We start from the raw sequence: 12,463 nt of genomic DNA on the forward strand, positions 1-12,463 counted from the left end.
AAGGATATAACGGCTGATAAATTCCACCTTAAACTAACCAAAGTATTTGGCCAGGTCTATAAGCTCTGCAGCTAAACAGACCACCAATATTAGTCAAGCTCATTTACCTTATCAAGCTCCTGATACCTTGATATCAGGAAGTGTGTCACTGCGAGAATTATGTGTACATAGAGGGAGAGTGACATCAGTAGGAACACTTGAATGTAGCGTGGTGCTTAACAACCTCAACAAGATTAAAGCAACATTTACATTGTAAATATACACAGTTCTCTAAATGCAATCCGAAGTCTGATTCCAGCCATGTCAATCACTCAGTTATTCACAGAAAATATAACAGTACTGGCATTTGATAATTGATGGACTCCTTGATATTTAACTATGTCAATGGAAACAAGTTAATTCAAATCATAATGGCTAATTTGAAAAAGTATAGTGAAATTCTTGACATTTCATATACTTGCTTTAGAAGAGCTTTATTTTTTGTTAGAAGCACTGTACTTTTAACTTAGCTTTCTAATATATATATATATATATATATATATATATATACACACACACACATATATATATATAATGTGTATAATAGAAATTAATTTATATCCTAAAGATTTTGTTAAAAATAGTCAAGTCTAACTTTCTTGTTTATTGTCTCTAGTTTCCCTAGGGATCTGGTAGGACATAAAATTAGCCCTATTTGTTAAAATACCATTATTTATAAATAATTAAAAAATTATTTGAACATTAGTTCTTACATTGGTATTTCAACATTTTTTTGCTTTCTTTGGCACTTTGATTCTTTTAAATGTTTATTTTAGAGAACTTGACTTTTATTTTCTTTCAAATTCTCTGTTAGCATCCACCTCCTAGCACCCAAACCCTCTTGATTGAATGCCTCTTTCTTACAATGGCAGGTAGTATTTTCAGTAAAGGTAATGCATATCCTTTTAGGCCACTCAATTCTGCACATCGAATAAGTCACCAATTCGGCTTTTTCCTCCCTATTGCAACTGCCTTAGGAAAGACTCTTAATGTTTCTTACCTAGACCATTGTAATATCCTACTTACGCATGTCTTTCTCTTTAATCTTGTCCCATGGCAAAATCTCATGCATACTGATGCCAAATGATTCTTGAAAAAATGAAAATTCCATTGTAACACTGCATTGTTTAAAATCCTTCAGTGTTTCCTCCAATCACATTTCACAATATGATAGGCAGGTTTGGTTTGGTTAGACCTTGTAATTCATCATTTCTCATCATTTCCACACATACAATCTGCTCTAACCATACTTGTCTCTACCTGCATTTCATTTTTAGAATATGCATGCTCCTATTTCTACATTTACTCAAAACTTTCCTGAAATATTCTCTTACCTCCAACATCTATCCCTTCTTCTTCATGCTTTTTTATATCCTTGAAGACCCAAATCAGATGTCACTTTTCTCAGGTAACATTCTTGGGATTTTTTGGGCACCCCAGTTCCATCCTTATATTGCACAATAAAATAACTCAACCAATAACTGCTGTTATCTTTTCCTATCTGTGTTCTTTTTTCTGCAAAATCCAAATACACATACACTCAAATACACTTACCCACACAGTTACAGACATACAGACATAAACCAGAGAAAGGCAAAAACATTTTCTTTAATCTTTTTAAAAAAACCCAGCCTTTAAACAGAATGGCTGTTTTTACTGCTCAATAATTGTCTATTGATTAAGTCTTGATATGACTTCAAAGTTTTAGGAAATAGAGATGTCCAAGAATATAAATACCTAAAACTTAGAGCTAAAACTTCCTCGGCCTCTTATACTCTAATTCTAGATCTTTTTTTATGATCAATAATAATGTAATGCATATTATAAAAATGTAGCTACTTTTAATAGTCTCACCAAAACAATGATATCAAAGTTTTATTTTCTTTAAAATACTTGTATAATTTAGATGTTTATGACATTATCTACCTTTTATCTAAATTTAACTCTAAATAGTTTTCTTCACAGATATGTCAGTCAAAGAAGCATTCTCAAAAATATCATCTACATTATTTCAAAAGAATTATTCTGGAATAATCTTATATGTATATATACACACCTCATATAAATCTCATCAGTTAAAATAGTAGAGACTATCTGAAGCTTAAGCTATCATACCATGTAGGTGAAATTAAGTAGGCATAACGCAAGATCATTTGGGATCCAACATTATTTCATCAGTATGACTAACTTTTTTTGAGGTGGGAAAACTCTTACTTTGGAGAATCTGATTCACATATAAATTAACAAATATTTATTGAGCAGGTATTGTATATACCAAGCATTGTTCCAAGCCCCTGGAATATGTCAATGTACATGTATAAGGCATTTATTAAGATTTTATTCAATCACTTAATAAAAATGTGATTAGTGTATATTTTATTCTCTTAGTGTCCTACTGGAAGACTCTGACATATCACAGTGCATAACACCATGAGCATTCATAAGAAAAAATAGTACTTTATAAAAATTTGTGTATTTATTGAGAGAGAGAGAGACAGAGAGAGAGAGAGAGAGAGAGAGAGAGAGAGAGAGAGAGACAATCCCAAGCAGCCTCCCCACAACATGGAGCCCGATGCAGGGCTTGAACGCAGGAACTATGAGATCATGACCTGAGCCGAAGTCAGACACTTAACCAACTGAGCCACCCAGGTGCCCCAGAAAAAATAGTAATTTAATTATTTTTTAAAAATGTTTATTTATTTATTTTTGAGAGAGAGAGAGAGAGAGCAGAGGAGGGGCAGAGAGAGAGAGGGAGATAGAGAATCCCAGGCAGGTTCTGTGCTGTCAGCGCAGTGCCTGACATGGAGCTCTAACCCACAAACCATGAGGTCATAACCTGAGCTGAAATCAAGAGCTGGATGCTTACCCAATTGAGCCACCCAGGTGCCCCAGTACTTTAATTATTTTTAATAACCATACACTGTCTCTGTGTAGTGAAAATATTTGGGGCAAAGGACCACTTTGGTGTCTCTTAAATCATGCCACATACATGGCTATTTATTGATTCTATTCAAGTTGACATGCTTTTCCCAGCCAAAACTTTTCAATCCAAAAACTGACCCCCTTTAATACAGATGAAAATATGCCCGATGTAAAAAGAATTTCGAAAAGAGCACTATTTATTTTCTTCCCAAATCTTGAATTATTTGGGAAATAGGCCTGATATTTGAGGGGAGGGATTGTTTTAAAGCATATTAGTAGAGATTATTTGCCTTATGGATTAACATAAAACATTTATTCTTAGAAAATATGGAAAGGACCAGATACTTTTCTAATATATAGCACATCAAAATGATGATACTTATTATATATAACTGAAATATACAATCTAGTTAAATTTGTTTGAAAATTAGGAGTTTACAAGACTCTATTACTTGATGTGAATTAGGCACAGAATTAGGCACCTTAGCAGAAAATCGTAAGAAAAATGAAAATTTTCAATTCCAATTTATATAAGGCTTAGATATATCTTTGATATAATGTAATAATATGCTTTGGTATTTTCACAAGCCAAAGATACAAAAAATATTTTTGCTAGAAATGAGTTGTCACAAATGTCTTTTCCTTAGATGAGGTAAAAGATAATGTACTGGAAAATTCCAACAGTAACAATAGTAACTTTAACATTGCCATAGAGCCAAATACTATTAATCATTTCCATATTTCTTAATAGAGGCTCAAAGAACTGAAACAAAGGGAATTTGCTCGAAATGTAGCATCTAAATCCAGGAAAGATGAAAGAAAACAGGAAAAGGCACTCCAACGCCTGCACAAGCTGGCCGAGCTAAGAAAGGAAACTGTGTGGTGAGTGTGCAATAAAAGCTTAACTTTTCTTAAAACATGATGACCAAAGGAAAAAAAAAAGACATAGAAATAAAGGGCGCAAATCTATTTATTTCTGTACCCAGAATAAGGCACTCACATTTTCATGGCTTTCTGTGGGCTGTAAACAGTAACTTGAATTTGAATTTTATGCAAACACCTGTTTAATATACATTTCAATAAAAAGGCAGCATTCCTATAATTTTAGTTTTCAAGAAAATTAATTTCACATTGCTCTGCTATTTACACTTAGTTGAAACCTCTTCTGTTTCTTGGTGGAAATTCAAAATATTGGATTGAAGAAGAGAACAAAGCACCATCTCATGACCTTTATTATAAAAGGAGTTTTAAGAGAAAATTATGTATAATTGAAAATTTGGAGGACTTTTATTTGAAAGTATCTTTTATTTAAAAAAAAATAAAGATCATGAAGGCCCTGTGAACTGCAGAGGCAGGTCAAAATTAGTTTCATTGTGAATAAACAGTAATAACTGTTAGAAGTTCAAAGCTCTTACACTTTGACCTGCTTCTCCAGTGTGTAGTTATAATGTTATAATTCAGAATTTACAATACAGGACAGGGAACTGTCATAAAAAGAAGACAACTTTTTAGAGTGTTCTCTCCCTCCACCCCAAAACAAATAGGCCCCTCTTTTTTTGTTTAAAACAAAACTATTTCATAGCAAATCTATTTTATGCTGAATATAGTGTTGGGGAATATATTGGTATATCATAACATTCTTTGGAATGTCAAATTTGAAAAACTCAAAATAAAATTTAATGTATTTTTAATCCTCTAGGGAACTGTCAAAAGACCAATATAACTGCTATTCAGTCATACCAACAGATTTTTTTTCTCTGTGTGGCAGTAAGTGAAAAATTATAGAACTTCAAGTTAATGTTATAGAGAACCATAGGGCCCATGCAATTAAATGTCCTAGAAGTAGCATTTGCAAATATAAATTCTGAAACATTTGGAGAACTAGAGTTAATAATAAGATATGTATAAAAAAAGAGCAAAACTTCTTATCTAAATTACTTTCCTCAGTAATAGTACTTATTTCACATTACACACACACGCACACACACACACTTTTCCTATTAATTTGAGGCCTCTAAAGATGTGCAGTGAAACAATCCATTGTGTTAGAGATTCAATAAAGAAAACATTCAACTAAAAATATTGGGGGACACTTGTAACTTCTAAGAAACTAAATTTAATAGAATGGAAAATTCTGCACAGCATGACTCTCTTTGGGTAAAGATGATATTTAGGTAACTCCTTGTTTATATGCCACACAGTACAGTTCTTTTATGAAAAACTCACTATTTATGGTGTCCTGCAATGCCAAATAAATAGAAATTGCATCTTAAGTAAATAGTCTTTTGTCCTACACTTACTATTATATTATATTATTTACAACTTCAGGGTAATTTTTTTAAATATTAAGAATAGCATTTCTAAATAAAATTCTAAAGCCAGTATTATCTCAGTTAATTTTGCATGGCAGGACTCTACTTGGCCTGGTGTAGACTCTTAGTGAACATTGATTGAATTGAATTGTTGAACCGAATTCCCAGCCCTTCTGAAATTATAATTTTTTAAAGCTGTCTTCATATTCTCCATGTAGTATTAACGATGTTAAGTATTTGTAAATTTAGATAACTTTAGAGATTCTACAATATTCCAAAATATCACTGAAGAGGCCATGGGGATAAAGAACCTTGGTCAGGAAGCACTGGTTGAGAACATAGAAATGTCCTTGACATTGCTGTTAACAGTTATAGAAATAACTTCGAGACAGCTTCTCCAAGTTATCCCAAACAATAATCAGTAACTAAATGCAACTGTAGCACTATAGAACCTTACCAAATGAAAGTAATTCTCCTATACAGATCTTAAAATTTGAAAAAGAAATCTTATAATGATGTGTCTGAAATGGGGTGTTTGAATATTTTTCCTCAGAAGTGTCCTATCTAATATGTACTTTTCTGTTTCTAGTGCTCCTGGAAGTGGCCCCATGTTCAAGTCAACAACTGTTACTGTGAAAGAAAATTGTAATGAAATTTCCCAAAGAGTTGCTGTGGATTCAGTTAATAACCAGGAAGATTTCAAATATACTTTGATTCATAGTGAAGAGAATACTAAAGATGTTACCACTGTTGCTGAAGATCCAGAAAGTGCAAATAATTATACAGCAAAAAATAACCAACTTGGGGATCAAGCCCAAGGAATTCACAGACACAAAATTGGCTTTTCTTTTGCATTTCCAAAGAAAGCAGCAGTGAAGCTGGAGTCCTCAGCTGCAGCCTTCTCTGAATACAATGATGATGCCTCTGTGGAAAAAGGATTTAGCAGAAAAAGTAGATTTGTCCCTGGTACTTGTCATCTTCAACTATCTTCACCAACAGATGTGCTTTTGAGTTCTGAGGAGAAAGCTAACTCTTTTCATCCACCAGAAGGAATGTGCACTGAGAAAGAAACTGCTCAAACTCAAGAGATGAAAGAAGTTTCTAGTGAAAAAGATACATTTTTATTACCTTCATTTTGCCAGTTTCAACTCCCTTTATCTTCGGATGCAGATAATTGCCAAAATCCAATCCCATTAGCAGATCAAATACCACTGGGCGATGTTATTATTAATGAAGGCATACCTATGAGTGATAACAGTTCCGAATTGTTAGGAAATAAATCCACAGTTCTCGATATAGCTAATGAATGCATATCTTTGCAAGCTATCACAGAGGAAAATGTTAAGGACCATGATACATCTATAGTTGAAGCTGACAATAAAAATTATGGTCCTGAGATGTTGGCCCCTTCAAATTCTGAAGAGGAAAATATAACCTTCCATAAAAAAAAAGATTTATATAAAAGACCATGTGAACCATTTGTACCCGTACTTAACAAAGATGGAACCACAATTCTTCAGTGGCCATCAGAAATGCTGATTTATACATCGACTCAGCCATCAATTTCCTATAGCTGTAACCCTCTCTGTTTTGACTTCAAGTCCACTAAATTAAACAACAATCTAGATAAGAATAAGCTGCCCGTAAATGGTCTTTCTTCTCAGCTGAAGGGAGAAGACATTTGCAAGAGACCAGTTTCAGAATGCAAAGACACACCTATTGTAGGACTCACTGATTATGACACTGGAGGCAGCAGAAATCAATGCACCCAGGTCATTCCTCTTTTGGTTGGTGGTACTCTTTCCAATACCTGTAATTCTGGAAAAAATGGCAATATGGGTCAGAGGTATAAAAATATTTCCTGTAGGATCAGAAACACAAAAAAATACAATTTTACTAAATGTCAAATGAAGCAGGGCACTCTAGATGAGAAATATCACAAAATAAGATTGAAAGATACTCATGAACACTGGTTCCATAAAAGTAGAAGGAAGAAAAGAAGAAAAAAGTTATGTCAGCACCATCATGGGGAGAAAACCAAAGAGTCGGAAATTCACTTCCAAATGGAAACGGAAAACAGTTACACTGATATAACTAGGAAGAATCTACTGGAAACAATTTCAGAAAAGCAGTATTTAGCTGCAGGGCAATTATTAGACTCACAACAATTACCTGATAAAAGGCCCAAACCATCATCCATATACTTAAGTGAAAATGAAGAAATGTGTAAAGCTCAAAACACTGAAATTGATAGCAATGACGCTAACAGTTCTAAAAACCACTGTACAAAGAGCTCAGTTGTTTTCAGTGAACAATCCAATCCAACAGTGATACAGTCTGGAAAACATAATTTAACTTACTCCAGAACTTACTGTAGTTGGAAAGCCAAAATATCCGGCTGTAGTCAGGATCACAGATGCCTAGTTCTTCAAAACGACATGAGCTGCCTGAGCCAGAACCAGGCTGTTAAAAGAGGTTATAATTCTCTCATTAATGAATCAGAAAGATTCCATCGAAAACGTAGACAACATTCATATTCTTATTCTTCGGATGAAAGTTTAAATCGACAGAATTATTTACCAGAAGAATTCTTGAGGCCCCCACGTGCTTCCGCTCCCTGCAAGCCTAAAAGGAAACGGAGGAGAAAAAGAAGCAGATTCCACATCGGGTTTGAAGCTTTGGAACTCAGAGAGAACACAGATCATCCCAAGAAGGGCAATTCTTCCTTATGTCACCAGGAGGAGTTAGTAAGTGAAGACAAAACAGGGGACGTAAAACCACAAGAAGTTGCGAATGCTGAGAAGAACTCAGAAGAAGCAGAGGGAGAAGAAAACCAGCCGCCTTTGCCCCTGGGCGGTCCTCTTCCTCCCGAAGCCGGTGGTGAGGCTGCGCAATCAGTGATGGAGACACCTTCTGGGGACTCGAGGGACATCTCCCACCCACGCGCCGCCTCTGTCTACCACCTAGCCAGTGCCGCAACAAAAGAAGAAATTGGCAATACCTTGCTGCAACAGAAAGAAAGAGGTGAGGGTATAAATATTCATGAAAAGCAAATTCCTTTCAAGGTGCCTAATACCGACAGGAACTTCAGACAGTCGCAACCGAAATCGTACCTCTGCCATTACGAACTGGCAGAGGCCCTTCCACAAGGAAAGGTGAACGAGGCCTCGACCGAGTGGCTGCGTTTCAATTCGGGAATCCTTAACACACAGCCACCATTACCGTTCAAGGAAGCACATGTCAGCGGTCACACCTTCGTAACGACGGAGCAAATCCTGGCTCCGTTAGCTCTGCCGGATCAGGCGCTGCTGATCCCCATAGAAAACCACGATAAATTCAGAAATCTGCCTTGTGAGGTCTACCAGCACATCCTCCCGCCCAACATGCTGGCCAACAAGGTCAAGTTTACTTTTGCTCCGGCCGCCCTCCCCCCGCCCAGCCCGCCTCTGCAGCCTCTGCAGCCTCTGCCTCTGCAGCAGCCCTTCTGTTCTACCTCTGTAACCACTCTGCACCACGCGGTTCTGCAGCAGCACGCGGCCGCCGCCGCCGCCGCCGCCGCAGCTGCGGCCGCAGGAACCTTCAAAGTGCTTCAGCCCCACCAACAGTTTCTTTCCCACGCCCCAGCTCTCACCAGAACAGCGTTACCTCAGATCTCAGTGGGACCGGTCGGACCAAGGCTTTGTCCTGGGAACCAGCCAACTTTTGTGGCTCCTCCTCAGATGCCAATCATTCCAGCGTCCGTTCTTCATCCTAGCCATCTGGCTTTCCCACCTTTACCCCATGCCCTCTTCCCTTCACTGCTTGCCCCACACCCTACTGTCATCCCACTGCAACCCCTGTTCTAGTCCTCGCCATGAAAGGGAGAGAAAATGTTCACGTGAAACCTATTGCTATCTGCGTCAACGCTCATCTAAGTGGATAATTGCCTATTGAAATGGTGGAAATAAACTAGCCAAACTATGGCCTCATTGATAGGAAATCATTTACTGTAAGTGTAATGATGCAAATAAATTAAGTTTCTGATATATAATATTAAGGCACTGAATAGTTTGAAAACCAATACAATATACGCTGTACATTAAAATGGTGTCTTAAGAGTATGTATAATGTACATAAGATATATTTATAGTACTGTAATTTATGTTGTAAAGTATGCTCCTTGGTTTTTTTTAAATCTTTGTGTATTTGCACCTATTTAATGTTTAGACAAAGCTGATGGCACTACGTTTTGTACCATGTTCCTTGAAACTGTAAATTCAGTGAAATATATCTCTTGCAATAAATTTTTGTTAAGTATTTAAGTAACTCAAACTTTGTTTTAGTTCGTTTTCGCTGTTTTGGGAATGTACAGTAACAGTAGGTTTTGGATTTACATTGTTTCTTCTGTCCATTGGCATCTCTGAACCTCAGAGGCTCAAGAGAATATCTTCGGAGTCCACCAATACTTAAACTGTGATATCATCTTTCAGAATAATTATAATAACAGCTCCATTTGTTTTTTCTGTTTGTTCTAATGCTGCTTATACTCAGAGTTTACTATATTTCCTGAACAATTGGCCCTCTAGTCAATAAACCATTTTTGTAAAAGTAATGTCAGTAGGGGGAGGGATAACTCAAAAAAAATGCAAAGTACATAGTATTCTTTCAGGAACTGTAAAATAGCACTAGTGGACAAGAAATAGCAAATAACCAATATAAATTCTTATAACATCTTTGTATGTTAAAGTTCTCAAATGTATTATGTTTATTTTTAATCGTTGCAGGAAATATATGTATATAATAATATTGGCATGGATTAAAGAATGGGTTTAATTAATAAATCACTATCCATATATAACATCTTGGGCAGAATGGCGTAAACACAATCTGTATCTGGATATACTCTTAATTGAGAATCTGGAAGTGGGAAGGAGAGTAAATAAATAGCTCTTCCTTCTGCACATCTTTCTAGTAGTCATGTTTGTATCATATTTCCAAATCACCAAAGAGCAATTAGAAAAATTTCACATCACCCTTCCAGATTCTGCTTTATTTTTAAAGAGCTCTGCATGATTATTCACTCAAGTGCTTCTACATGTACTAAAGAATATAATTATTCAATAGAAAACCAGGGAACATCACACTCTTCCAATATGTACGTGCCCCAGTCTGTGCCACTTGGTGAGAAAGTCTATGTGATTCGTAGACAAGTTTCACGTGACCATGTGCAAATGATAAAGGGTTATGGCAGTCCAGGAATGAATCCCAGCATCAGAGAGGACAACTGAGTTCTTCCAAAGGGAGAGCAACATTTATGCCATGCTGTACTGAGAAAATGCTAATTCCTATGTCTACTGTAGGAATGTGTTATCCTAAGTGATATTGAGCATAAAGGTATCTTCCCATAACAGAATCATCTGTATTGAATTTTATTTTAAACAGAGTGGAGAAAGGAGAAGATCTAGGTCGTTTACTTTCTTGAGTATTTGCCATAATAATCATTGATGTAAATGTTTTCCTGAAAAATGGTTGTGAGAGATTGCATATGCCATTTCATGATTGACAAATAAGAAAATAAAAATAGTAAGGGAAGCAATTCCATTTCAAATGTTCTGAGATAACATGTTCCAAAAATGGGAACTAAAATTGGAACGGATGATTTTTCCCCAAGCAAAATGTTTGAAACTATCTTTGAAGATAAAATAGATGGGAATATCTACTGGGGAATGCTGACCCAGTTCATTTTTAATCTGTCAGATCAGGATTGTTGTTTCTGCTGTTTAAAATCAAACCGAGTGTTCAGCTTTAAATATGCAGATTTTCTCTCCTCTTTTTGTCATCTCCTATATGCCCCTTGTACTTATCTTACCTCTTGTTCTTATTCTTTAATTCCTTTTTCCTTTGATCTTTTCCCTCTCAATTTCATTGTGGACACCATTTGTGTATATGTGTGTCTCCCATTTTTCTTTCTCCATGTTAATTATTCCTTTTACTTTTTTTCTTCAATTCTGGTGCTCTCCTACCAGAGAGAGCACCAGAATTGTGCTTTTCTTTTTGTTAAATGACTTGGTTAAGCCAAGTTGTATTTAGTTGTAACAGAATATACTTGATGACTTGCAATCAAGTTATTAGTTATGTGACAGAGATTTCTAGAAAGTTTGAGGAAGGAAGTTCTCAGTTAAAACTACTGAAATTCAACTTGACAGATAAATTAATTGGTTCTCATGTACATCAAAGGCTGGAGAAGAAGTGAATGTTAGTTAAGCACACTAAAGCCATTCTGATTATAAATAATTAATTTAATATTCAGTATATTTGATAAGATATTGCTTACATAGTTGGAGCATCTGTTATACATCCAGGACTCAAAATGAATGTATGATGAGACACTTGTTACCTGTTCTGATAACACCAATCCCAGAATCAAGGGAATCAGGCTGATGGACTGAAGATCAACAATGAGCAAAGCAATCAGACAGGTTAAGTTAGGGTGGACTCAGTAGTCAGTGGGGCTGTCAGAGGACCACCAGTCATGCACATATTGTTGGCAGCAGGAATCAGGCCAATGTGACAGCCATACTCTGGAAGTAGGTTTGGTCACTGGCTGATGGCTTGTTCATGGGTTCTGGAGCTGAAATCCGAGTCCTATACAGGTGCAAATTATTGTACGTTCTATACAATTGGGAGGTTTAAACAACTCCAATACTATCTCTTACCCACCATCTCTAGTCTGCTAGTTACAAGCATTGCTATATTTGTTATTTTAAAGATGAATGATTTGGAATATAGAATAAATCTGAACATGGAAAGAAACTGCAGCCAGGTAACAAAAGGATTCGCATTCAATGACAGAAAGGGAACCCATTCACCACTTCGACAACCATCACTCTCTCTCTTTCATTAAGTCTAATTATATAGACACAGATATAGATGTATCTCCAAATTCTTTTATGAGTTGAACAGCATATCAAACTGCCCATAGGGCATCTCAACCTGAATATCTGCCAAGCGTTTTGAACTCAAAACTCAAAGTCAAGATCTTTCATTATTGGTCCCACTGAAACCTGGTCTTTGTCTTGTATTTCTAAGCTCTGTGAATGCCATTAAAAGAAGAAGAAAAAGAGAAGAAGAAAAAGAAGAAGAAGAAGAAAAAGAAGAAGAAGCAGCAGCAACAGCAGCAGCAAAACACAGTCTTGTTATCTGAATCAGAA

The 12,463-nt window shown here is 36.0% G+C and overlaps 1 protein-coding gene across 1 annotated transcript in view; it reads left to right on the forward strand.

The window, feature by feature from the left end:
- ZNF804A (zinc finger protein 804A) overlaps positions 1-9,578 on the forward strand; it is a 285,927-nt gene extending 276,349 nt beyond the window's left edge. Inside the window, exons 3-4 of the mRNA XM_023259534.2 lie at positions 3,713-3,843; positions 5,863-9,578. Coding sequence (XP_023115302.2) covers positions 3,713-3,843; positions 5,863-9,118 — 3,387 coding nt within the window. The 3' untranslated portion in view covers positions 9,119-9,578. The remainder of the gene's footprint in view (positions 1-3,712; positions 3,844-5,862) is intronic.
- The last annotated feature ends 2,885 nt before the right edge of the window (positions 9,579-12,463 follow it).

This window comes from Felis catus, chromosome C1, assembly GCF_018350175.1.
Source record: "Felis catus isolate Fca126 chromosome C1, F.catus_Fca126_mat1.0, whole genome shotgun sequence".
Lineage (NCBI taxonomy): Eukaryota > Metazoa > Chordata > Mammalia > Carnivora > Felidae > Felis > Felis catus.